Raw genomic sequence first — 24050 nt, forward strand, 5'->3', positions numbered from 1 at the left:
TTTTGCAAATGGATAGGTATAATCCGTCAGGGTCCAAAGATACGTGACCACACTGGCTGAGACAAGGGTATCTTCTCTCTGAGCTGTCCCTAGGCTACAGCAGTCCCTTTTGGCCCCCTGGCCCTCTCATGGCCTCCTGTGACTTGGCTAAGACAGTCATGTCCTGTTCGGTCAGAGCTGGACAACTTCCAAATTTCCACACCCACAGAGTCCTCCTCAAAGGAGCCCCACATGTTGTCTATGCCTGTGCTAAGTATCTGGTTTCTGGAGCTGAGAAGTCGTCAGAGAATTGATTCCCTCTACTCTTTAAAGCTGCTTTTATTGACTTTTTAACTGTCCCTTGTTCCAAACTGTATTTGTAGAACATTTTGTGCTATGGTTTGGAAATTGCTTTTAAATTGCTCTAAGTCCCCGCACCCAGCCACCCAAAGTGCTTAATTGCACCAGAAAGACAGGATGTGAAAGTTTAAGCATCAGTCAGTAAGCGACACAGGGCTGACTCACAACACAGGTGCTACAACACACAAGTCCCTGCTCTATCTGGCTACATTAACATTACAGCCATGTTGGATGAGATACCCTACATGTCAATGACACAGTTAACAGAGAAGTATAAAAACATATTAGTAGGGTCAATGTACCACCCCGGAGAAGGGATGTTCCAAACACTATTTAAATATCAGTTCATGAAATAATGGAAAGGAAGTCACTCCATTTGTATTTCTATTTCTCCTTTGAACAGTTATGCACAAAACCCACCATGGCCTACATATTAATGTTGTTCCAGAAGTGAATCTGAACTGGAATTGCAACAGCAATAAAACTTTTGTAACAAAGCTGTCATGAATATTCAACCAAAAAAAGTGCTGAACAGACATCCAACTACAGCTTAGACTTGAAGTGCAGAATACCCAAAACCATCCTATAAGCTAAGTTCAGCAAGGTTTAGTCCCAGGTTAAGTGTACCCAGAACTGCAGCTTTAGATGGTTGAAGCAATCTGGCTTCTTCGTTCATAGCAGTAAAAAGAGTGCTTTGACCTCTGAGTGAAAAGAGCGTAATTTCGGGGTGCAGGGTGGAGACGTTAAGGAAATTTCATAGTAGACACAAGCTAGTACAAGGCTTGCTTGCAGAAGTAAAGGCATGAATTAAAAATTGGAAATCCTACAGTGAAACGTGACACTGATTTTCTCCCACCATTTGTCAGACATTTCCATTGTCACACTAATGAAGCTTAGCTGCTGAAACAAGGAGGCAGCGTGAAGAAGCAATTACATGAGCCATTTATTCAATCAGAGAAGATGAGGATTGTATTTAAGAGTGGCAGGGGTGTGTCTTCCTGGTGATGTGACAGGGAAATCTAGGAATAATTTATACAGGGATTACAAGTTAAAATGGCTGTGATAGGAAAGCCATTCTTTCTTCTTCTTCTTCTTTTAAAGCCCATTGCTCATGTTACAGTTTTCTTTTTGCAGGCCAGATCTTTTTACAAATCAAACAGCAGGGATGTCTATTGTTGACAAACAATGCCATGGAGATTACCTGAAGTGCACTGCAGTAATTCATGCGCAGATAATAAGAGTGGGGAAGCTAGAGGATATGGTAAGGGTACACAATGAGCCACTATAACTGGGTTAGCCCAGGATGCTGGTCCTGTTTTGCAATTCCGGCATGGAATACTTGGCAGGTGCCAAGGGAACATGGCAACTCCTTCTACAGCAAGGTGTCTGCCTTCTGCTCAGGAAAATGCCCAGCTGGTGGGTATACAGCATTTAGCTTTGCTGAGAGTTGAGGTCCAACATATCTGCAGACCAACTGGTTGGGGAAAGCTGATTGGAGTGGTCAAGAGAGTAGACCAAAAGGATCTCCAATGACTTTTTCTGGTCCATATGAAGGGACAGCAGCTCAGGGGTGGAGCTGAAGGTTCCATCCCTGCTGTTGCTGGCTAAAAAGGGTCAGGCAGCTGAAGATGGAAAGACCTCTGCATAAGACCTGGAAAGCTACTGGGCTAGACCACTGAAGGGTCTTACTAGGTACGGGGCAGATTCTATAATGCTGCCATTAGCATGGGCATCGCACAGAGATGTTCCACAGGGCCCAGCACAGCCCAGTTGTCTTGCCCCCTCCACATGTGCCTGGGGACCTAGAGCAAACTGTCGGTACATGGCCACGATCCCCAATCAGCCCTCCTCCTGCGCATCATGCAAGCTACTGTATTTGTGACCCGGAACACAGAGAAAGAGGGTTGAAAAGCCCTTGAAATGCTCACATAAACCTCTTACAACAGCCCCATATGACACTGGCACGCGCACCCAGATGTGCCCAGGGGCAACAGGGCAACGAGTGGAGCTCCTCCCAGGGCAGATCTCGTGCCCAGCTAACCCACCTTCATAAGAACACATGACATTTAACTGTTTTACAGAACATTTCCTCCACTGGTGGAGCATTTTAAAAGAATTTCACTTCAAGGGTCCTTGTAGTGCCTTGGCAATGGAGACAGCAGGATAACTCCCGTGGGACACAAGGCGCAAGAAAGGAGGAAGCTGCCTTTGTTTAGCAACCTAACTGAGGTCAGCCAGTGAATTAAAAGCTGAAGTGAGGTTTCTACCACCCCGTTTCTATGAAATTCCCTGCCTCGGGAGGCCAGGTAGGCACAGTGTTCTCTTTCTAGGGCACCTTTCCTTGCTGACCAGTCACGGCCTTCTTTTAAGCTCTGAGCACATTGTTTTTATTATTTCATTTGTTTTCAGCTCACACAGTTCCCTGTTCCAGAATCTGTTTGAACATGGAGAGGTAGAGAAAGATTGTAAGTAAGTGAATGAATTTGGAGGAACTGGGACTTTTTTGTTCTATATATACAAGGAATGTTGTGTTAAAAGTATCAATTCCAGCTTTCCCCAACTTGTTGCCCTTCTAACGCAAGAGATCGCAGTTCCCGTCATTCCGAGCCAGCGTGCTGCAGTCCGTCACATCTGGAGGCCCACGGGACAAGTCTGAGGTGACAGAACAGGGTAGCTCAGAATGGGTTGACCTGCTTAATGTGGCACTGTTTCCTCCGTCTTGTTCAGTCGCCTTCTCGAGGTTTTTTGACAGCTGTCGTGAAACTACAGAAACAGCTCTGAAACGGAGCCATGAAAAGGGATGGCCTTTTGTGACTCACCATGAAATTGTTCTGTGAGAGTCAAACAACATGACAATCCAGTGTATGCCAAACAAGTTGTAGAACAAGCCATGGCTTGTCAGGGTGCCTTGCTGCACCCAAACAAGTTCTCCTGGATAACATGGTGACCGACCTTGGCTGGTTTCATGCAGTGGATTGCTGCGTCATGCAAACGCACTCATGGCTTCGTTGCCAGGTTTTTCAGGAGTCCCTAAGCCTCCCTTGCAGGATTTCAGAGGTGTACTTATTAGTGGAGGATTCCTGGCATCCAAAACATCTTCTATATTCTGAACAGGCTCTTTCCCTCTTGAGCTACAATATCAATATATCCTGGCATTCGCTGAAACATGTACTCTTATTGCTTTTAATGTAATCTCAATGTAGCTTCTTCTCTGACTATATATTTTTCTAATCCTCTACTGTTACACTCAGTGTAAAAAAAATCAATAATGTTCCAAAAGAAAAAAAGAAAAACAAAGAGGAACTGGTCAAGAATTATAGAGCAGGAACAGCGTTTGGACAGCTGTTGGCTGCTCGGTTTGCATCACACACACAAGGAAGGCTGAATATAAACTGCATTTTACCTGTTGTACTACAAATCAACAAGAGATTAGAAAACAGAGAACAGCATGTTGTTCAATTTAGCTTGTCTGGCTATCTTTTGATGCAACTGTTTTAACAAGCTACTGAAAGTTTCTGTTCTCTGGAAAGGATATAAGTGTTCAGCAGTTCTGACTACATTTTTCAAAGCTTCTACAGATCTGTGGGGCTACTTCTGAGCAATCTGATTCAGAATCACTGCTATTGTGTGCACAGGAACCAGAGTGAAAAAGATAAATAATTGACTTTAATTATCTTTGAAGAAACATGTTCATTTGCCCTAATTACCCCAACACTCATTTGCTCAGCCCACATGATCACATCTGGCATTTGCTGGCCCTGATCCAGCCAAAGTCAAGTGTGAGCAACAGTGCTACTCCCTACTGGCCTGGGTGGAAGCCTCACTTAGAATCATAGAATCACAGAGGAGTAGTGTTGCAAGGGGCCATGAAGGCCATCGGGTCCAACTCCTTGCTGTTGCAGGACACCAATTCACACCATCCCACTCAGATGGCTGTCCAGGTTCTTTTTGAATGTCTCTGGTGTGGGAGAGCCCACAACCTCTCTAGGCAACTGGTTCCACTGTCGCATTGCTCTGACAGTGAGGAAGCTTTTCCTGATGTCCAGCCTGAATCTGGGTTGTCGCAACTTGACTTGATTATTCCATGTCCTACACTCTGGCATCAGCAAGAAGAGAGCTTGACCTTCCTCTTTGTGACAGCCTTTGAGGTACTTATAGGGGGATATCATGTCTTCTCTTCTCAAGGCTGAACATGCCCAGTCCTCTCAGTCTGTCCTGACAGGGCAGTGTTTCCACACCTTGGATCATTTTTGCTGCTCTCCTCTGGACCCTTGGTTCTATGGGTTCCCAAACAACTGCGTTGCAAACACTACCCATATCAATGAAACCGAACAAGTAACTCCTGCATCCAGAAGCATTCAGCCACAAGATTCATGTACATATCCTTCCACTCTACAGTGGAAGAGCTGCACATTATCCTGAGCGACACAAAACCTTGTGGCGATGGTCACAGCAACATGCCAACTAAGCCTCACTCCTAGGTCAACACAGAAGAATAAGAAACTGTCCTTCTCCCCTTCCTCTGACACTAAACTGTAGCTGGTTGAAATCCCATCCACTCATTAGCACTCACTACCTGCTCACACATATCAGGGGTGAGGCTCTTTTGACTCGCAACTTTTCAAAAGGAATGCCATCGCCAGCTTCCAAAAACGACAACCAAGGGGGACATGCTCCTTCTCTGAATGGGTGAATGGGTGAATTCCATTCGAGAGCTCCACGCATGTGCACAGAACTCATGTGTGTGATGCAGAGAGATCACAAAGGATCAAATAAAGCAGTGACAACCTTGAGATTACAGTGCCCTCCCCAGCTGGGGACATGAACATAGAGAGATGTGGTGCAGAAATCCAAGATGTGGGTCAGGCTGGGCTTCCGGCTATAGGTGGGAGCCAAGGCACGTCTCCCTCAGGCTTCTAAAACTATAGCTAAGGGCTCATCGCAAAAAGCAGGAGGGTTTGGAGAGGACATTGCAATTCAAGCTGTGCTGCTAAAGGAGAACTTCACATACGCACTAGGAGTCTTCCCAGGGGAAATGGGCCACACTCGTCTCTTTTTAAATGTCAAGGCTGACAAAGGCTGAAGTGGCAGGCCAGAGCCCAGACTAAAAGCAGTATTAGGCCAAACTGATCGTTTCCACAGAGAATTATGAGGGGACAAACAGAAAGGGCAAAAGCATTGTTTGCATCCATCAGCGCTCGCGGGATTGTTATTGATAATGGGAAGGTAGAAGAGCAGGTCTAAGGAATTAGCATACATGCCAATCGCAGGCTCCTGTGTAATGTGTAATTTGGTGCAGGCCTGAATTTTGATTTTTTCATTATCTTTCACAAAAGAAATCTGCCCTCTTGGGATGAGATTCAAAGCATTTACTTTGTTGAAGAACTTAAATTCTCTCCTGAGAGAGGAGGAGGTATGGAAGCTCTCGCTGAAGAGACACCGTTAAAAGTAGGCGTGAGGGGGATGGCTACAATTTCCACTTACGGCAGTTGCGGAGAGGAAAGGAGGGGGAAAAACGTACAGAAGAGCTTGAAGTATTTTAGCCTCTGTGTGTGCAGTCATATGAAATCGGAATTAGTTGGGCATAAAAGCACAGGCCTGCTCTTTAAGAGGAATGTGAAACACAATGAAGAACCCAGAAGTAGAAAGACTATGATGGGTCTAATAAGTAGTTTTGGATGATGAACTCTCATGAGGCTTCACACTGAAGGGAGAGGTGTTTCCATTCCGTATTTTATTCTCTGCAGAATTAGATGTATATCACAGCTGGAAGCAGATCTAGCCACCGATTTGCTTGACCCCAAGGGAGCCCCTATGCAGTTGCAGTGCTAAAGCAGTGAGTGAAACAAAGCAAAGAATCTTTCGCTCGGATTGTTTCAAGCTCTGAGAAATCCTTTGAACCCAACAGATTGTCACAACCAGCAAGATCTACAAGACAGACTTTTAACAGCTCTATCCTCCCCGACACATACAAGAGGATACGTCGTCCGTGCGGATGGGGGCTCCCAGCTCAGATGGGGGAAAGGACCTTCTAATAGCACGGAGTGAGTCGGCAGCTTTATACGTAAAATCGAGCTTAATTAAAAATGGTCACTGGGTGTGAAAAATGCTACCTGTACCGCTGCTTTACTCATCAACCAAAATTCATTGCTTGCTGGTTTTATTTGGGACACTGAGAAGTAAGTACTAAGCCACAAAAGGAAGTTTGAAGAAATATTTCCAAGCGCCACCAATGGGAAATATAAACCTTCCAGCTTGGAAGGTGCTGAAACGGCAAAGACTATGAAGTACCCATGACAGCAGAAGACTTATCTTCAAAAACTCATGTGAGGAGGAAGCTGTTGGCCTGGTCATGAGCTGATGTGGGAGTAAGTTCCTATTTAATCTACGCTGGTGTAAAAAGAAACAAAAAGCAATAGAAAAGTGGTTCTCAAGAAAATATCTAGACAGAACGGAGTTTGGTTTTAATTAAGAGTTGGAGGGTGCCTGATGGCTTCCCAAAGAAGTGGCCTCATGTCTTTTTTTCCTCTTCACTACACAATGGGAAAGTATCTTGCATCAAAGGTGTGATATGATGCCGGGCTGTTGGGCAGTGCCCAGCACACCTGAGCACTCACCGAGCTCTCCGTGCGCTAGGAGGAACAACCACTGATGGAAATGAGGTGTCCCACCTACCGTCCTGAGTAGGGGAGGCCAGGAAACTGCCACTTCGCAGTCCCCTCCAGTGCCCCGGAATGATGCTACACAGACATTTTGCGAGAATCAAGATGGCAGCTTTGCCATTTGGGGCACCGCTGCCTCGCCACTGGCAAGCTCGAGGGCAGGACCCCCTCTGGCAGTCCTGATGCCACCTCATCCTGCCTGAACATCCGCTGTGCCTCTCCTGACCTCCAGGGAACGCCACCGGCTTCTGCTTGCAGGCTGAAAAAACACACGGTGGGACAGCATGCAGTGCCCCATGTTCTGAGACAGAAGCCATCCCTAGGAAGGCCAGGAAGATGTGCTGCTGTTACCGGCGTCTCCCACAACGCCTGCTTCCAGCATCAGGCCGAGGTGTGTTCTGCCATTCCTCTTAGGGCATGAAGTTGGCTGAATAAATGCAGAAGGAAGCTAGAGAATGGCCTTCTGTGGAGCTAAACCACTGCCCCATCTGGCTCAGGATTGCCTTCTCCAGAGCTGGTAGTGGCTCTGGAGAGTTTCTCAGCTCTACCTGGAGATGCTCGGCTTGAAGCTGGGATTGTCTGCATGCAAAGTGTGAGCTACACCACTACTCTACAGCTAGAATGCTGAGTTTCCTCCTCCTCCTGTATGAATCCCAAGCTCAGCAGTGACCTGCCAAAACACTAAGAAAAAATTTAAGATTAACAAGTTTCCCTCCCAGAGGAGACATTTCATATGTTACTTCTTCTAACATGGCAATTAATTTCTGCATGGGAAAAAGACATCTCTGTGCTTTGACAACTGACGGGCAGCAGAAGGCGTTCCTCGTTGCTGTCGAACCTGTATCAGCTGCCTGTACACATGTTCAAAGCAAAACCCACACTCGGGCCAGAATTCAAAGATGACAACTTGTCCATTAGGAATGCTCCTGAATTCCATCCTAGCTGGACTCCGGGAAAGAATCCTTGGTACCAACCAGGGTGGAAGCACTCCTGGTGCAGAATTCGCCAGTGGGGTCCCAAGAACCAGAATGCAGCACAAGCGCTTTCTAATGGCAGGGATACTGGTGTAATTTCCTGCTCCCTTCACATTCGCTGCTCCCTCTGAGCTTAGTCACAATCCTCACCGTTGCTCAGGTGGGGGTGAAGGGGGAATTTTATTATAGCTGTGGGCAATTCCCTTTGTCCTACAAAGGATTTTGAGATGGCCTGGTCTTAAGTAGGCAATTAAGACCTTGTAGCTTTATTAAAGACCTGCTCCTGGCAGAGATGAAAGCTGTTGGAATTGGTTTCTTGATCCGGATCCACACAGCTGCCTCCATCTCCTTGGGACATGCAGCTACAGGGACTGGCAGGATGGGAGCATGTGCCTCAAAACTTACCACTACAGCACCGTAGTAGATATAACACTTGCTGAGGGATGCATTCTGAACACCTCCAGAAATGCTACCTGCAACTGATACAGCAAGGGGCACTATTTTCACTCTCCCAGGCTGCGCTGCAGGCTCTGTGCTGGCAAGGGACCCCTGGAGCAACCGTGGGCTATGTCTGGAAGGCCTTGGCATGATCCAGTTGCAGCTGGTGTGGCGGAAAGATTGCAAGATGTGGGTTGGCCTCCTAAAGTGACCCCTCTTCATGGGCTCTGGTCCAGTTCCCATGAGCCACCTGGGCGCACTGGGAGAGGAGAATGGATGGATTGCATTATGGAACCCACCGCTGTGTGTGTGCTTTCCCCTCTTCGGTGCTGAATTACATACGCACTCAGATAAGGACTGGATGAAATATGATTTAACCATTGTCCAGTCAACCTCTATCTGAGGTTTTAAGTGAAATGACCCATTTGGAATAATAAATGCTTTATCCAGATCCCATCTAGTTTTCCAATCGACTCAGAGAAGATGAAGCCATTTTTGCAAATCTTTGCAACTTCATCTAGAGTAACTATACAAAAATGACACCTTCCACTAAATATTAGGGATACAGATAATGAAACTAGCAATGTTTGCCTAAGCTCGCATAACTGCCTTTCCCACCCAATGGACCAGTAGCTAAGTGAAATAGTTCTGACAAAAGAACCCTATTCCTGTGAAGCAAAATTAAAGTATATTTTTAAAAAGTACGAGCACCTGGTGCTTCAAAATAAAATTGAACAGATAATGCTACATTTACACCTGTGCTTTCTAGCGACTAATGGTAGAGCAGTCACATTCCACAAACCATTGTGGTGCTCCAGATCTCACATAGTGCGCCTGTACAAGTAGCAGCTCATTTATTCACACCTTGGTGTGAAAACTCGCTACGCACCATGAGAATTTTCAATACTGAATACTCTGAATTTTCAATACAGAGATAGCCCCATCAGATCATGGTGTTTTAAGTACACGCTGGAGCCATTTGCACAACGCAAACTCCTGAACTGAAGATCTATGCATGATCACGACTATGAAAAAGCTAACGCATGCGGCTGTACTTACTCTGGGGACGGGGGACGTCTGGGTACCCTTCTTTTGGCCACTGGTCTCGGGTGTCAGGTCTCGATGGTCCAGCTGGAGGTGGTTCTCCAAATCTTCGGCACTTTCAAATTTGACACTACACTCTGGGCACCTCAGGCTGCCACAAGGTCTTTCGCTAACTTCCGGTGCGGTCATGGCCAAGGATTGTCCATTGGTGGTCCTTGTCATGCATCCAGCACACAGACCATACGGTAGCCCATTAACATCCAGTTTCACCAAGTCTTGCTTGTTCCTGAAATCTTTCAAGCACAGAGCACACTTGTAGAGTTTCTGCAAGGCCTGGCCATTGGGAGATGATGCCGCCGAGTTCCCGACCAACTTTTGCATATGGAATGTTCCGTGGATTTTCAGCTCGAGAGTTGAGGTGACCGTCTGCATGCAGACAACACAGCGAAATCCAGTGAGGGAATTCCTAAGATCAGGGTGCATCTGGCAGTGCTCAATGAACTCCTCTTCGCTCTGCAGAGGCATTTTGCAGATCCGGCACGTTCCTGTATCCAAGCTCTTACTGTGAGTGACTTTGTGCTCAGTCAGGGTCAGAAGGGATGGAAAGCGTTCTCCACAAATGGGGCACATGTAGTGTTTTGCCGGGCCTCGGTGGGTCTGCATGTGCTCCCGGAGGCCGTTTTCTGAAAAAAAGGTCCTCGAGCAGATGTTACACTTGTGACTACCTTTAATAAATTCGGCTTTCTTTCTGGAACAGTCATCCTCTCCTGGTCGGATGTTATGGTCCCTCAAGCGATGGTTCTGCAGAAGGACCTCCATGGTATAAGCTGCCCCACATATATCACAGCCGTACATGGGTTCAGAAGCATCAACGTCATCCTCGCTAGCTTCATGGCTGTTTGACGTGTCTGGATTTTTCATCAGCATGTTCTGGATTTCTGCAGAGTCAGCCTTCTTGTTGGTGGGTGTCATGCCGTTGGCTGTGCCATTCTCGGTGCTGGCATCGAAGACACAGTGTTTCTCTCGCAAGTGTTTTTCCAGCAGGATAATAGCGTGGAAAGCTTTGCTACAGAACTTGCAGTTGTATTTCTTACTGTGGGTTGTAATGTGGCACTGAAGCTCCACCTCAGTGCTAAAGGTCTCCCCACAGAAGATGCATTTGTGTGACTTTGAAGGGTTGCCCAAATGGCTATGCTTCACGTGGATCTGAAGGTCCACCTCCTTCCGAAAATCCCAGTTGCAGGCTGTACATCGATACATCTTCTTCTCGTTGCTGTGCTTCACTGCCAGATGCACCTGGATGGAGACCTTGGAGTCGAAAACCTCTTGACACAGAGTACAGTGATACAACACAAAAGTATGCATGTCTAGCAAATGCTTCTGTAGATCATCCACTGATGAAAACTGCTTGTCACAACTCTCACATACATAATGAGTGGAGGTCGTCATGTAATGGACAGTGAGGTGCTGCAGGAGTGAGTCTTGCGAATCAAAGTCCTCTTTGCACTGAGGGCAGGACTGCTTCCTTAGCAACAATTCCAAATGCAACTTCAAATGAGTCTGGAAGCTTTCAAAATTGGAGAACTTCAGCTCACACTGATTGCAAGGATATTCACCATTTGAAACAGAGTTGACACTTGCAGAGAGTCGCTGCCGTTTAGGGGACGAAACCTCAACATCAGAAGAAACCGGGCTCTGCTCCCCTTTGGACTTCTTATTGTGGGCCAGGGGAATATTCTTGTGGTTTTCTTTAATATGTTTGGTTAGCTTGAGGATGGAGCCAAAAATGGGCGAGTTTGTGCAATATGGGCAGGAATAGACCTCCATAAAAGACTGCGATGGCTGGACCACGGGAGAATCCAATTTCGAGTTTCCTATGTTGCAATGTGTTTGCTGGATGTGCTCGGTCAGGGAGGCTTCTGTCAGAAAGCCCATGGAGCACTGGTTGCAGAAGAAGGCATTGCTGCCATCCGGAGCTGTGGTGCCCGGTCCACAATGTGCCACACGGATGTGTTCCTGCAAGCTGTTGATATCCGCGAACATCTCCGGACAGTAGTTGCAGTGGAAGGCCGAGATGTTGCTGAACTGCATCATTGGGTAGGCGTGGTTTTTGTGCACCTTCCTCACGTGCTCATTCAAGTTGTACAAGGTGGGCATGGAGTCAAGGCAGATCTGGCACGTGTGGCTTTGCTGGGGTTTGTCCCCATGGATGGTCTTCAGGTGGATCTCCAAGACCGCAAGGCTGTTGAAGTCACGTTTGGTGCAGTACGGGCAGCTGTAGGCAACCTTGGACCAGGTCTGCCCCTCTTCTCTTTCCAGGGATCTCATCTTCTTTTGCCCTCGCAGTGGTTTCAGCGTCGAGTCAGGAGTGGAGCCCCGCTCCACGGATGCGCTGGAGTCTGGGGTGGCGCTACTCATGGAGGCCACGCTGCCCAAGACGGGGTCTGGGCTGATGCTGTGGTTGCTGGAATCAGGCTGCCGGTGACTATCCAGGTGGCAGTAGACTTCCTCCACTGAAGAGAACTGCTCTGGGCACATGGGGCACTTGTGTTTCTTGTTGGCATGGACTTGGTGGATGTGGGAAAGCAAGGCGTTCTCATCCGCAAATACTTCCGGGCAATGGATACACTGCAGATCGGCCTTCTCCGAGAGCTGTGGGTGCCGCATCATGACGTGCTTCTCCAGCTCTTCCGTCTGGTTGAACGTCTCCTCACAGTAGTCGCACATGAAGTCGTCCTTCTTGGCCTCCTTCTCGCTCTTGGCCACGTGCTCCTTGTTCTTCTTGTGGGCCTGCATGTGGCTCTGCAAAGAGCTGGTGGAGGAGAAGCCGCGCTTGCAAACGGTACACTTGAAGGGCTTGCTGGAGCTGTGCGTCTTCAGGTGGATCTTGAGGTGGTCGCTGCGAGAGAAGGCTGCCTCACACTCGTGGCAGTGATACTTCTTGTCCCCCGTGTGCAGCTTGATGTGCCGGTCCCTGCTCCTCTTGTGCTTGAAAAGCCGGCTGCAGTAGGTGCATTTGAAAGGTAGCTTGTCACTGTGGATCTGCTCGTGCCGCTTAAGGTAGCTCAGGCGAATGAAGGACTTATCGCAAAACTGACAGGGATACGGCAGGCCGGTCCCCCCTTCCTCCTCCCCGATGCCGAGATCACACCCATCTCCTAGCATCTGAGTGGGTGATGCAACGTCTTTGCTGGAGGGAGATGAAGCCACCCAGGAGAGCTGTGGGTCGTCATCGCCATCTGTAATGGGAAAGCAGAAAGGAGATTAAAAACAATTCCCAGTGCATCTGTGAAAATAGGGACAAAGCCATTCAACAACACTATGGCCCCTTCTGCTACTACAGTATTTAAAGAGAGAGGAAGATTCAACTGCTGAAGGAAAACAAAACCAAAAGAACCGATGCCTCCAATGCCTCTTGAATCTTAAATGGATATTTGAGCAAGATAAGGAAAAAGGCAGATAGCCTACTGCACAAATCCATTTAAAAAAATAAACATGCCAAACACAGAGCATCACTATTAATGCTAAGTAATTTCTCCTTCCTCCCCATCCCCTGTCCCCCAAGCAGGCTTAACACCTGTCTACTCCACTGCCAAGCAATAAACAGCAAGTCAAGAAAACAAAACACAACATGCCTCAGAGCGATACAAACATTTCTAAGAGCTGCTGCGTTAAATGCTCGTACGTGAGTATTTTTTCAGCAGATACTAGTTGGAACAGATTTCAAATAATACAGCCTGGAAAATCCTTCTCAACCTTGCCTCAAAATGGGAAAGGCTGCACTGAGGCAGCTACAGTCCTCCCTCTCTCTCTCTCTCTCTCTCTCTCTCTCTCTCTCTCTCTCTCTCTCTCATTCACACACACACACACACACACACACAGAGAGAGAGAGAATCACTCAATACCAGAGTGACATAAACGATGAATTTCCCAAAAGCCCACTTGCACCTGAAATGATACTGAAATCAATGGTCAGAAGCTCAAAAGGGTAATAAGGTTTCCAATGACTTTTCAGCCATCAATTAGCAGCAAAACAGGTGCCCCCTGCTTGCGGTGCGAGGACAGCACTCCACACTACGCACCTAACTTTCAAGGTGTATTTCTCTGTGGTCGGAGTCAGCTCGGCGTCAGTGCCAATTTCATGCCATCTGTGCTCGCCAACTCTGCAGCAAGACAGGAGCTATTTCAGCAGCAGCCAGAGAAGGCAAGCATCTCTGATGCCACAGCCGAGGGTTCCAGGGCCTGGCACTGCCATGGCGTAGGGAAGGTCTGCTGGGAGACCTTGGCCACATTGTAAGGAAAGACTAAGGCTGAGACACTGATCGTGTTGCTAATTTCCAATTTGCAAAAGCCTATTCCCTTGCAAAAGGGGAAAAAGGGCAGCTCAACTCAAAAGGACTGACTTCCCTACACAGCTGGTGTTGCCATCATATTCACTGCTAGTGTTTGCCTTGCTCGTGTTTTCACATCTTTGACAAGTGGACAAAGAAAGAAAGGGAGACCAGGTATTCGTGGTCAGCACAGGTAAGCTGCAGCACCCATGGGCCCCAGGTTATCGTTCCAGTTCCCTGCCACCATTTCTTGCTCCATCCAAACCCTGGGAGGGTGGCTTGTCCATTGATTAACCACCCATCATCCTCACTGGCTTCAGAAGATGACGACGCAGGAGGATGCGCACTGCGAGCATGATTATGGCAATTAGGTCTGCACAAGTCTGGCACATGCAGGCTGGTTGACACCCCCCTGACTCATTAACCATCGTCATGCCAGGCAAGCCAGCTCACACAGCGACCCTGTTCCCACAATCAGAACTACACCCACATGTATCAAGTTGCCGATTCAGCCCCCTCCCACCCACCATATCATCTGAACCCAACAAGTGAGCTTGTGCAGTGAATGGGAATAAGCCATGCCACAGCCCTCCAAGAGGTCATGGTTCTGGGGGGCTTGTTAACCACTCCAACAAGCCATCCTTGTCAAGGTTTAGGCAACACCAGAATCCAGCAAGGTTAGTTAGTTAGTTAGTTAGTTAGTTAGTTAGTTAGTTAGTTATTTATTTATTTATTTATTTATTTATTTACAGGTAAGTCAGGCTGGCTAACAAAGCTACTGCGCCATGTCAACCAGTTGGGAGTCATGCAAACCAGCCCAGAACTGGTTCTCAGCAACCCGACTCTTCCCCACCTCTTCTGAGGCTTCTGCTTACATGATCCAAAAATCATCAAGGTATACACAGGCACGCACACGACTCTCCATTTTCAGTGTTCATGGCCAACCAAAGAATATCTGATTGCATTCTTTAGAACAGGCCTGCCCTGTAATGTCACAGATACTAAGATTTTATTTTTTCCTTAAAAACTGGCCTGCTGTCTGTTTATGTCACCTGTTCCCAAACTGTGAGGGAGCCCCCAAAAATCCAGAAGGGCAAAGTTCTTGCAGCAGGATTAGCTCAAGTTTCTTTCTTCTAGTAGTGGCAATTTAAGCACAGCACGACCCAAGATTACTCTGCTAACCACAAAATCTGCCATGAGGAAAGGGCAACATAGGAGCTTTTGGCAGGCTAGCTAGGAGAACAAGCAAGATTCTCTTATCAAATCTCCTTCTAACAGAGCTCCACTGTGGAAAGTTGGATAAGGAGCAAGAGAGATTCAGGTTCAAACACCTTGTCAGCCATGAAGCAAACCGCGATGCCTCCGGACATTCACCGCCAACTTAACTGGAGGGGGGATGTGAGGATATAAAGAGAAGATGAACAGAGACCCATGGATCTCAACTTGAGCTCTTGGGAAGGAACAGGGTACCATCAATGCAACAAAATCAAGTATCCTGGTGAATGAGAACCCCATCCAGTTTCCTAGGCACACAACAATGGGCTGCCTACACATCAGAAGAATCTGTGCCTTTACCTATCCAAAGGAAGGCTAGCAGTAGCTTTGGAAGGAAGCAGAACAACAGGAAGGCTTACAGGGGGAAGAAAATCCCAGGACGGCTAGAAGTGGCTTGACCACAGATCCCTCATCTGTTCTACCGCCACTTCGAGTGGAAAAGCCATTATGCTATCATAGAACTGGCTTTGTGGCTCCTGGCATTTCCAAGTAAAGCTGTGAAAGACACATCTAAAACCCTAGATTGGTACCGACAATCCATATAAGTAGGTAATACTGAGATCTGCCTTCGTAAAAAATAGCTTCCTAATTTTCACTCCTACCCCACTTTAGACTGTCTGTCTTCACCCCCCAATTTAGAGGGGTGCAGAAGTCCAGTTTGAGAAAAACTGATCATTTCCCTCCCTCTCATCTGTCCCCTTTCCCACCATTCTTTTTAAAAGAAGCCTAGTCTTACTTTGCTAAAATTTAACAGGCTCCTTCCCAAAAGGTCCCATCTGCTTCTGGGCTCACTGCTAAGATGCCAATTATTATCCGCACATTGTCATCTAAACAACTTGGGAGTGCCACATTTGTCTCCATCACCTCAGGCTCATTCTGTTCTGCTCAGAAGGGATTGTTCCATGTCTATGCAAGATTAGGAATGTGCCCATACAAAGAAGGATCTTCTCGAGGACTGGACCACAACTATTATACTCGCCATGGCCCGAGAAGGCCAGAGCGATCGGCGTTCGCTCCAGTAGAGAGACCCAAGACTGCCTTCCGCAGCTGGTTAGGGAACTGCCAGGCTGACCTATTTTTCAGCATAATCAACCTCAAAGGGTTGTTGAGAAGATAAAATGGAGGTGGGGGACCATGTCTGCAGAAGAAGGATGAAAGTAAATTTTATGGCATGCTCGGCATTCAGGTCTTACTGTATCCCAGCCTACTGCCAATACAGCATAGGATGCATTCACTTGTATTTTAGGGTTGTGTTCCTACACACTGTTCCCTAGGAGTACCCCCACTGAGGATAGTGTGGCTTTTGTGTGAACTGTGATAGGGCTGTATGGGTACATCATTTGATGGGCAGTCATAACCTCTCAGTAACATGGAGACTTAATTATTGGCAATTAATAAGACTTGTTAATTAATAAGACTTATTAATTATTATTATATCCCAGACAGAGCACATTTGGGGAATCTTTCCATTTGGCCTGATCCCCTTGGAAGCTTTAACACTTGTATAGTGGAACAACCATGTGTGCTTTCTTGGGTGCCTTCCTTATAAATCTAATAAAATGATATGTATCAGGATTTGTGCCATGGGAGAACCATCAACCGGCACGGTGCAGTGCTGAGAGTGCTGCACTGGGGACCTGGGAAATCCAGGTTTGAGTCCCCACTCGGCCATGAAGATCTTCCGGTGAGTCACTAACCCTAACCTACCTCACAGGGTTGTTGTGAAGATAAAATGGACCCATGTCAGCTCCCCCGGGTTCTTTGCAAGCGGGAAAAGGGCAGGATATAAATGCAATGTAATTAGCAACATGCAGCATATACCTTCAGACATCTGGGATAGCGTTCTCTTTCCTCTCTGCCCTTTCACAAATAATAAGATCTGAACTTTCCAGCCCTGCATTTTATTGCCAAGTTCTGCTTATTCTTGCATTAGGCAGCTAATTTTTTCCACTCTGCTGTTTTTTATTATCTTTTCTCCTGCTATGCCTTCTTTTCTTTTTACTGTCAGTTCTTCATGTAAACTGCTTTGGGTATGGATCCATGAAAAAGCATACACACTCTCTCTCTCTTTCACACACACACACACACACACACACACAGAGAGAGAGAGAGAGAGAGAGAGAGAGAGAGAGAGAGAGAGAGAATAGTCAAGAACGTAAAATTAAATAAGCTAAAAGATGCAGCCAGCTAAGGATGGCTCTCTCTCTTGCCACAGAAGAAAAACCTGGTGAGTATTTAAGAGAGAATATATAAAGACTAAATTGTGACTTGTCCGATTCATCACATGAGCCCCAACTCTGCTCCCCACACCTATGCAGGATTATATCTTGTGCAGAGGAGAAATTAAGCCAAGCTCTGCAGATTATAAATCAACAACACTGCCCGTAACGAGCAAGCTTTAAGCTTTGCCCTGGACAGCCTCTGTCTCGCTCTCACGCCAGCTCCAGTCACAGGGGGCCTCTCTCACCAAGAAAGAAAGGGGGAGGTTGCTTTTTCAGCCCCCAAGGACTTGAATTAATGGGCTCTTCTGACTGGAAGGATACAGCTGGCTGCTTGCTCCCTGGATTAGATTCAGCAGGAAAGGACCAGCAAACCACTGCACAGACTAATTCCCAACTCACGCCAGCTGGGCCTCTCAAGGGGGATGCAGATTTGGTGGGGGGGAGGACAGGGGAGGCACATGGGGGTTTTTAAACTAGGGCAGCAAATGGCGAATTGGCTCTCAAGGTGTTTCCTTATTTTTAAAACCGGCAACTTCATACCACTATCTTGTTATTAAAAGCAGGAATTCACTGAGCCAGTGCTTCGAAATGCAACCCTGCAAGAGTTAAGGGCTGAAGATTTGCAAAACACATTACAATGGCTTGCTCTTAAAATGAGAAATCCTATGCAATGTTTACTCCTATCGATCTCACAGGGGTTATTCCCAGGGAAGTAAGTGTAGGATTGCAGCTCAGAGGTGATGGCCATTCAGGGACCACAATCCAGAGGCTGCAGGTCTACGTGCCAAGGCTTAAAACCAGCATAAGGAACGAACAAAGCAATAGAATCTTCCCACGTTTTCCTGTGTGTCCAGAGACTTCTCAAGCATGGATTGGCTCCCGAATCCAACCATCTGAATGGCTGGGAACACCATAGAAAGCTTTTGGGAGCGATCCTCGCCTCACATTCCATCCATGTTATGCAGCAATTCCAAACCATCCATCCCAAACTTGATACTCCCCAGTTGCTCCAGATGTTTCGGACAGCAGCTCCCCTTGGTCCCCACTAGCATGGCAAACAGTAAGGAATGCCAGGAGCTGTGCTCCAAAAGATCTAACAGGATCTACGAGGGGAAGGTTCTTCTAGACCATTTGTCTTTCAGACCTGGAAGGGCCACCTGTGATGTCAACCACCCACCCATGGATCTCATTTCCATTTTGTAAATATCTAAGCTCACTGTCTTCATCCTCCTCCTTGGCTCCCCTGCCCTCAGCTCTTCTCTCTCCAAGAGCATCCTAAAGAAAGAAAGAAAGAAAGAAAGAAAGAAAGAAAGAAAGGAAGGAAGGAAGGAAGGAAGGAAGGAAGGAAGGAAGGAAGGAAGGAAGGAAGGAAGGAAAAGAAAGAAAGAAAGAAAGAAAGAAAGAAAGAAAGAAAGAAAGAAAGAAAGAAGGCTGGAGTTATTCTCAGGAAAAGCCTTTAGGTCCAGATCTGCATGTCCTAACCTACCAGCTGAAAACCAGTTATCTAGGTCAGGAGTCACTAATCATCCTGGATCCAGGGACATACTTAGGAATTTGAGAACCAGCTCAGGTACCAGTACAAAATGCTTAATCAGTGGATCGCCAAGTTGGTGTCTCCCTGTCACCTCTGTGGAAATGACAATGCATCTCATTCAGCAAGACCTTCTGTTTCAGGTCTGCTGGACACAGCAACGTCTCTTGAATAACGGACTGCCTAATTCAGCGAATTACTGTCAATACGCTTAACCTATGTTTTGGCCATGCCCAGCAGTAGTATCTTTGCGGGAGGAGATTATTACCCAGATAAATCTTGCACAGGAAGAACCTTGAATATTCACAGATATCAGCATCCTTTAAATTATTTTATTAAGTTATTTAACCTGCTGCATGAAATTGACAAATGGAATTGGCATATGGTTGGGATGGCTAGAAGACAGATATTCCAAAATTTGGAGGTAAAAGCACTCTCCTCTCACACTGGAATGCATTGAGGACCATACAGTGCTGCTCACAGATGATTAGCTGCTCAACAGATGCCAACTGCAGTTATTTACTTGGATATCTGACTCACTTTTGCTGAAGTCAATGTATAGAACTAGAAGGTGGTGAGCATTTCATAAAAATCCACATTTGTGCACTGAGAAAGAATTAAACATATATCGGGGAAAATTCTTGACTATTAGAGCAGAAGAACAATGGAATCAATTATCCAGGGAGATGGTGGGCTCTCCCACACTAGAGGCATTCAAGATACACCTGGACAGCCATTTGAGAGGGATGGTTTAACTGCGAGTCCTGCACTGAGCAGGGGGTGGACCCGATGGCCTTCTGGCCCCTTCCCACTCTACTGTTCTATGAAAATTGGGTACCCACAAGTACCACAACAAGTGCCACCACCTTGTGGGTGCAATTGGAGATCTAGCCATTACACAGGGTTCAAAAATTAAGCCAAACGAATCCACCAGCCACTGTCTCTCTGCATTTCCTAAGGAAAGTTTGTTTCAACAATCTTTCAGCTAGTGCAGCAGTCTAATTGCACCCAAATAATCTCATGGCTCCACATAGCTCTTCTCATCCCTTGGGAAGACCACAAAGGTTCTGCTGGACGTTGAATGCAAGGCTCTTCCTTTCAGGAACAGAGGAGCCTGCTTCATCAGAAGGTATTTCCAAGATCAACTCACAACAGTCCTGGTGCCCTGAAGGTGCGCTGGACTGGAACTCGGGTCATTTCCAGCCAGCCGATAGCCACACTGCCTGGGAATTTCACAGACCCCAGCAACAGTCCTGAACAGGCCCCAGTGGTAGAAGGGTGGTCTATTCTATTAACCACAGATCTGCATGGTCCTTGAGAAATGTCTTCTAATCAACTGCTACCCAATTCTTTTTTATTCCGTGGTGATGTTGGGGCCTGAATCCAGGACCTTCCACAAGCAAAGTTATGTTTTCTCACTGACCTACATTCCATCCCCCAGCTCAGTTGTGGCACTTCCATTTATTTCTCTATTAATTAATATAGGTATTTCTATATCACCCTTCAATGGAACTGCCCCAGGCAGTTTACATGAAAAGAGATACACTAAAAGAGTTCAAACACAAATTAAACAAATCAAACAAAGCATGGTAAACACAAAACCCGAAAAGGCTGCAAAATCATTGAAAAGCAATGCTCAGCAGGACGAATGCTGCATCAAAAAATCCAGTGGTAGGGGAGACGGAAGAGATCTTTGCCAGAGACTGAAAAGATAACATGGGAGGCTCTCCATCCTTCAGGAGGACTGGGACAAATTCGAACAGGTGGAGAGCAGGGCAGGGTGGCAAAGTTGCTACAGGGTATGACAACCAAATCCTAGGGAAGGTTGAAGGAATTGGGTACATTTAGCCTAACGAAGAGGAGACTGTGTGGGGATATGCTAGGACTCTTCCAATAGATGATGGGCCGTCAGATAAAAGAGTGCAAAAAGGTGTTCTTGGATGGTTCAGAGGGAAAGCCTAGATCTAAGGGGCTTACAGGAAAGCAGACTTCAGTTGAACATTGGCAGGGACTTTCAGACAATGCGAACAGGGAAATAATTGCCAAGGGTGGCGATGGACTCTCCCTCAAGGGAAGTCTACAGCCAGAGGCTGGACAGCCATCTGTCGGAGGTAGAAAGCTCTGGATTTCCTGTATCGAGCAGGAGGTTGGACTGGACGTCTGGCAATTCTATCAATTCTCTCTGGAATGAACATTCACCTTACCCAGAGACAGTCCTCTGCTGAAGATATTAACATATGCACACAGACAATCTTTCATTATCGTTGTCCTAAGTATAAAGGGCTTTAAAAGGTAAAACTCCGCATTCTTAATAATGAAATGAAAGAAATGGAATGAAACAGTCCATTAGCTGCATCAGCTCCAGCCTGGAAACAGGCCCGAGCCAGGGCAGCTAACAAACTACTTCATTTTATTTTTACTTTATCTATTTATTTTGTATATGGAAGAGGCACTGAGAGGGAGACTAATACTGTTAAGGGTTGGATAACAGTTCTTGTCCATCGGAATACTAATTCTACACTAATGCAATCAAACTAATGTAGCAGAATGAGAAAGGGAAAAATCACTTTCCAAAAAGAGATTAAAGCCATTAAAAAAAGCAAATCCTACAGAGTGGGCTTATTCCAAAATAGGGAAATCATGTGACAAGCAGAAGGCTTTTGTCATCCAGTACACACATGTAACAGAGTAAATATGAAAAGGGGGGAAAGAGATTCAATAAACGTAATTAGGAGGGGGAAAAACTAAGCGGGCTTGCAAATCCAAGCCTTCCCTAGGATAGATGGGCAGGTCAAGGCGCATCCATGGACAAACTCGATAATCAATCACTAAACAGTAGAAACATTTAGCAACTTAATGTTCAGTGCATTTTACATGGCTGCTGGCATTCATCTTCATCACTGAAGAGCTAATTCCAGATGGGATGAGTCCAGTAAATGCATTTCTTCCTCTAATAAGAGCAATTTGGCCCAAACTGTCATATAAATCATGCTTGAGCACCATTTATCTTTCAGATGAACTTCAGCTCCGTACACAATTTTACCCAGGAAGCAACGAAGAGCCTGCACCAAAATATTTCCTGGGCTGCCTTCCTAAGATGAGAAAGAAAAATGAACATATCCTCTGTTTTTAGTAGTGTAGGGTAGGATATGCTTCATTAATAGAGCCGTTAGACAGCAGCAGGGACAGCTCCAAATGATGCCAGCCTCAGAGCTGGGGCACCAAGATCAGGTCCCTTCCACCTCCCACAGCTGCTGCACAAGCGACTGCACCGACATCCTCTGCAAGGGTGTTTGCTGGGCATCCCAAAGAGGAATGGGAGAGGCATGGCATATTCTAAAGGGCCATCTGCGCCCATATATACCTACCCACCCCCTTAGATCAGGCTCGAGAACCGCCCCTCAGGGAGAAGAGGGGGTGGCAACTGAGTGAAGGGGCTTTTCCGCTGCTGCTCCCCATCTTTGGAACTCCCTCCCAAGGGAAATCCGCCTGGCACCATCTTTATTTTCCTTTCGGCACCAGGCGAAGAGCTACCTTTTTAGGCAATTTCTTAACACTTAGCCTGAATGCTGTGACCCTTTTTATATTGCTTTCCTAGATGTTTTTTTCATTGGGGTTTAATTGGTTTTAATGTGCTTTATTTTGTTAATATGGTTTATGTATTTTAAGCTGCTTAGGAAGCTGCTTATGTATTTTAAGCTTTAGCAGTTATAGGTGGCCTATTAATTAATACATGTATGTATAAATAAATAGTCTGAAACCCTTTTTGGTATACAAAATTGTGTGTGCGTGTGTGTGTAAACTTCCTAACCTCTACCCAAGCTTCCCCAAACTGGTGTCCTCCAGAATTGATGGAGCTGAAAGCCAAAACATCTCAAGGCAAGCAGACTGGGGAAAATTATGTACTATTGTATTTCAATGTATTTTATCATGTTGTAAGCCGCCCCGAGGTTTCGGCAAGGGGCGGCATAGAAATGTAATAATAATAATAATAATAATAATAATAATAATAATAATCCACTTTCACCATTTTACTTACTAACACACTGAAGGGCACAAAGTGGACAGGATTCTACACAACTATTCACTAAGAAATAAGACCATTAAATAATGTTAAACCTTTCCTTTATAAGCCACCCCATAACAAAAAGATCTCCTGGCTGCTCACACAAAGAAACAACAAAACATTATGTTGCTGCTGTTGTTGTTGTTACATTTATATCCTGCCTTTCTTCCTGTCGCAAGGAAAATGCATTAATACACAAGCAGTGAATCCCATAAATTAATTATGCCTTGTGAATTTATATGCTGGCTGAGTATTTGCCTACTTAGCTACCTCCACCACAAAATCTCCTTACAGGCCTGGATCATGTACATCTACAAGCACATACCAGAGGCCCAGGTGAATGCTCCACTGCTCGTGCACGGCTCAGTGATAATGCTGGACTGTCTCGTCCACTCTCCTGCAAGCGTGCACAGCTCTTTTTGGATTGGGAGAGGAGGGTTGGTGCTTCCACTCCAGCCACTTTCATGCTGAATTTCTGCCCCACCCTGGGGGGTGGGGGTGGGGCTTAAAAAAAGAGACTCCACTGGACTCATTCCAGCCGCTGCTGTGCTCCACCTAGATTAATTCATATACTCAAGCACACAAGTTGATGGAATCTTTCACTGGATACTGATGTTTGTGATTTTATTTGAAAGACTGCGGAGGGAAACACAGAAAGACAATGTGACCGGTGGTTAAACCGTAATGTAAGGCTTGTGTTGCGAGACTATCCCACTGCATTCAAACGCACTGCTTAGTTAACATTCTCACCGTCAATGGCAACCACACTCGGCTGCTGTGAGGTGCCGAACAAGGGTGTTGTTCAGTCACAGTCGTGCCCGACTCTTCATGACCCCATGGACAACATTCCTCCAGGCCTTCCTGTCCTTCACCATCCCCTGGAGTCCACCCACACCCACCTCTCCAGTGACCCCAACCAGCCACCTCAACCTCTGCCATCCTCTCTCCTTCTGCCTTCCATCATTCCCAGCATCGGGGTCTTCTCCAGGGAGTCCTTCCTTCTCACTAGGTGGCCAAAGTATTTGAGTTTCATCTTCAGCATCTGGCCTTCTAAAGAGCAGTCAGGGTTGATCTCCTCTAGGACTGACGGGTTTGATCGCCTTGTGGTCCAAGGGACTTGAGGAGTCTCCTCCAGCACCACAATTCAAAGGCCTCAATCCTTCGGCAC

General features: G+C 46.4%; 1 protein-coding gene across 6 annotated transcripts in view; it reads right to left on the reverse strand.

Annotated features, from left to right (window-relative positions):
- ZNF423 (zinc finger protein 423) overlaps nt 1-24050 on the reverse strand; it is a 314359-nt gene that overhangs the window by 140110 nt on the left and 150199 nt on the right. For all 6 annotated transcript variants that reach the window (XM_044428042.1, XM_044428039.1, XM_044428038.1 and 3 more), the window contains exon 4: nt 9473-12696. In XM_044428042.1, the coding sequence (XP_044283977.1) occupies nt 9473-12696 (3224 nt within the window). The remainder of the gene's footprint in view (nt 1-9472; nt 12697-24050) is intronic.

The sequence above is a fragment of the Varanus komodoensis genome, unplaced genomic scaffold, assembly GCF_004798865.1.
Source record: "Varanus komodoensis strain SLA01 unplaced genomic scaffold, ASM479886v1 scaffold19, whole genome shotgun sequence".
NCBI classification, from domain to species: Eukaryota; Metazoa; Chordata; class Lepidosauria; order Squamata; family Varanidae; genus Varanus; species Varanus komodoensis.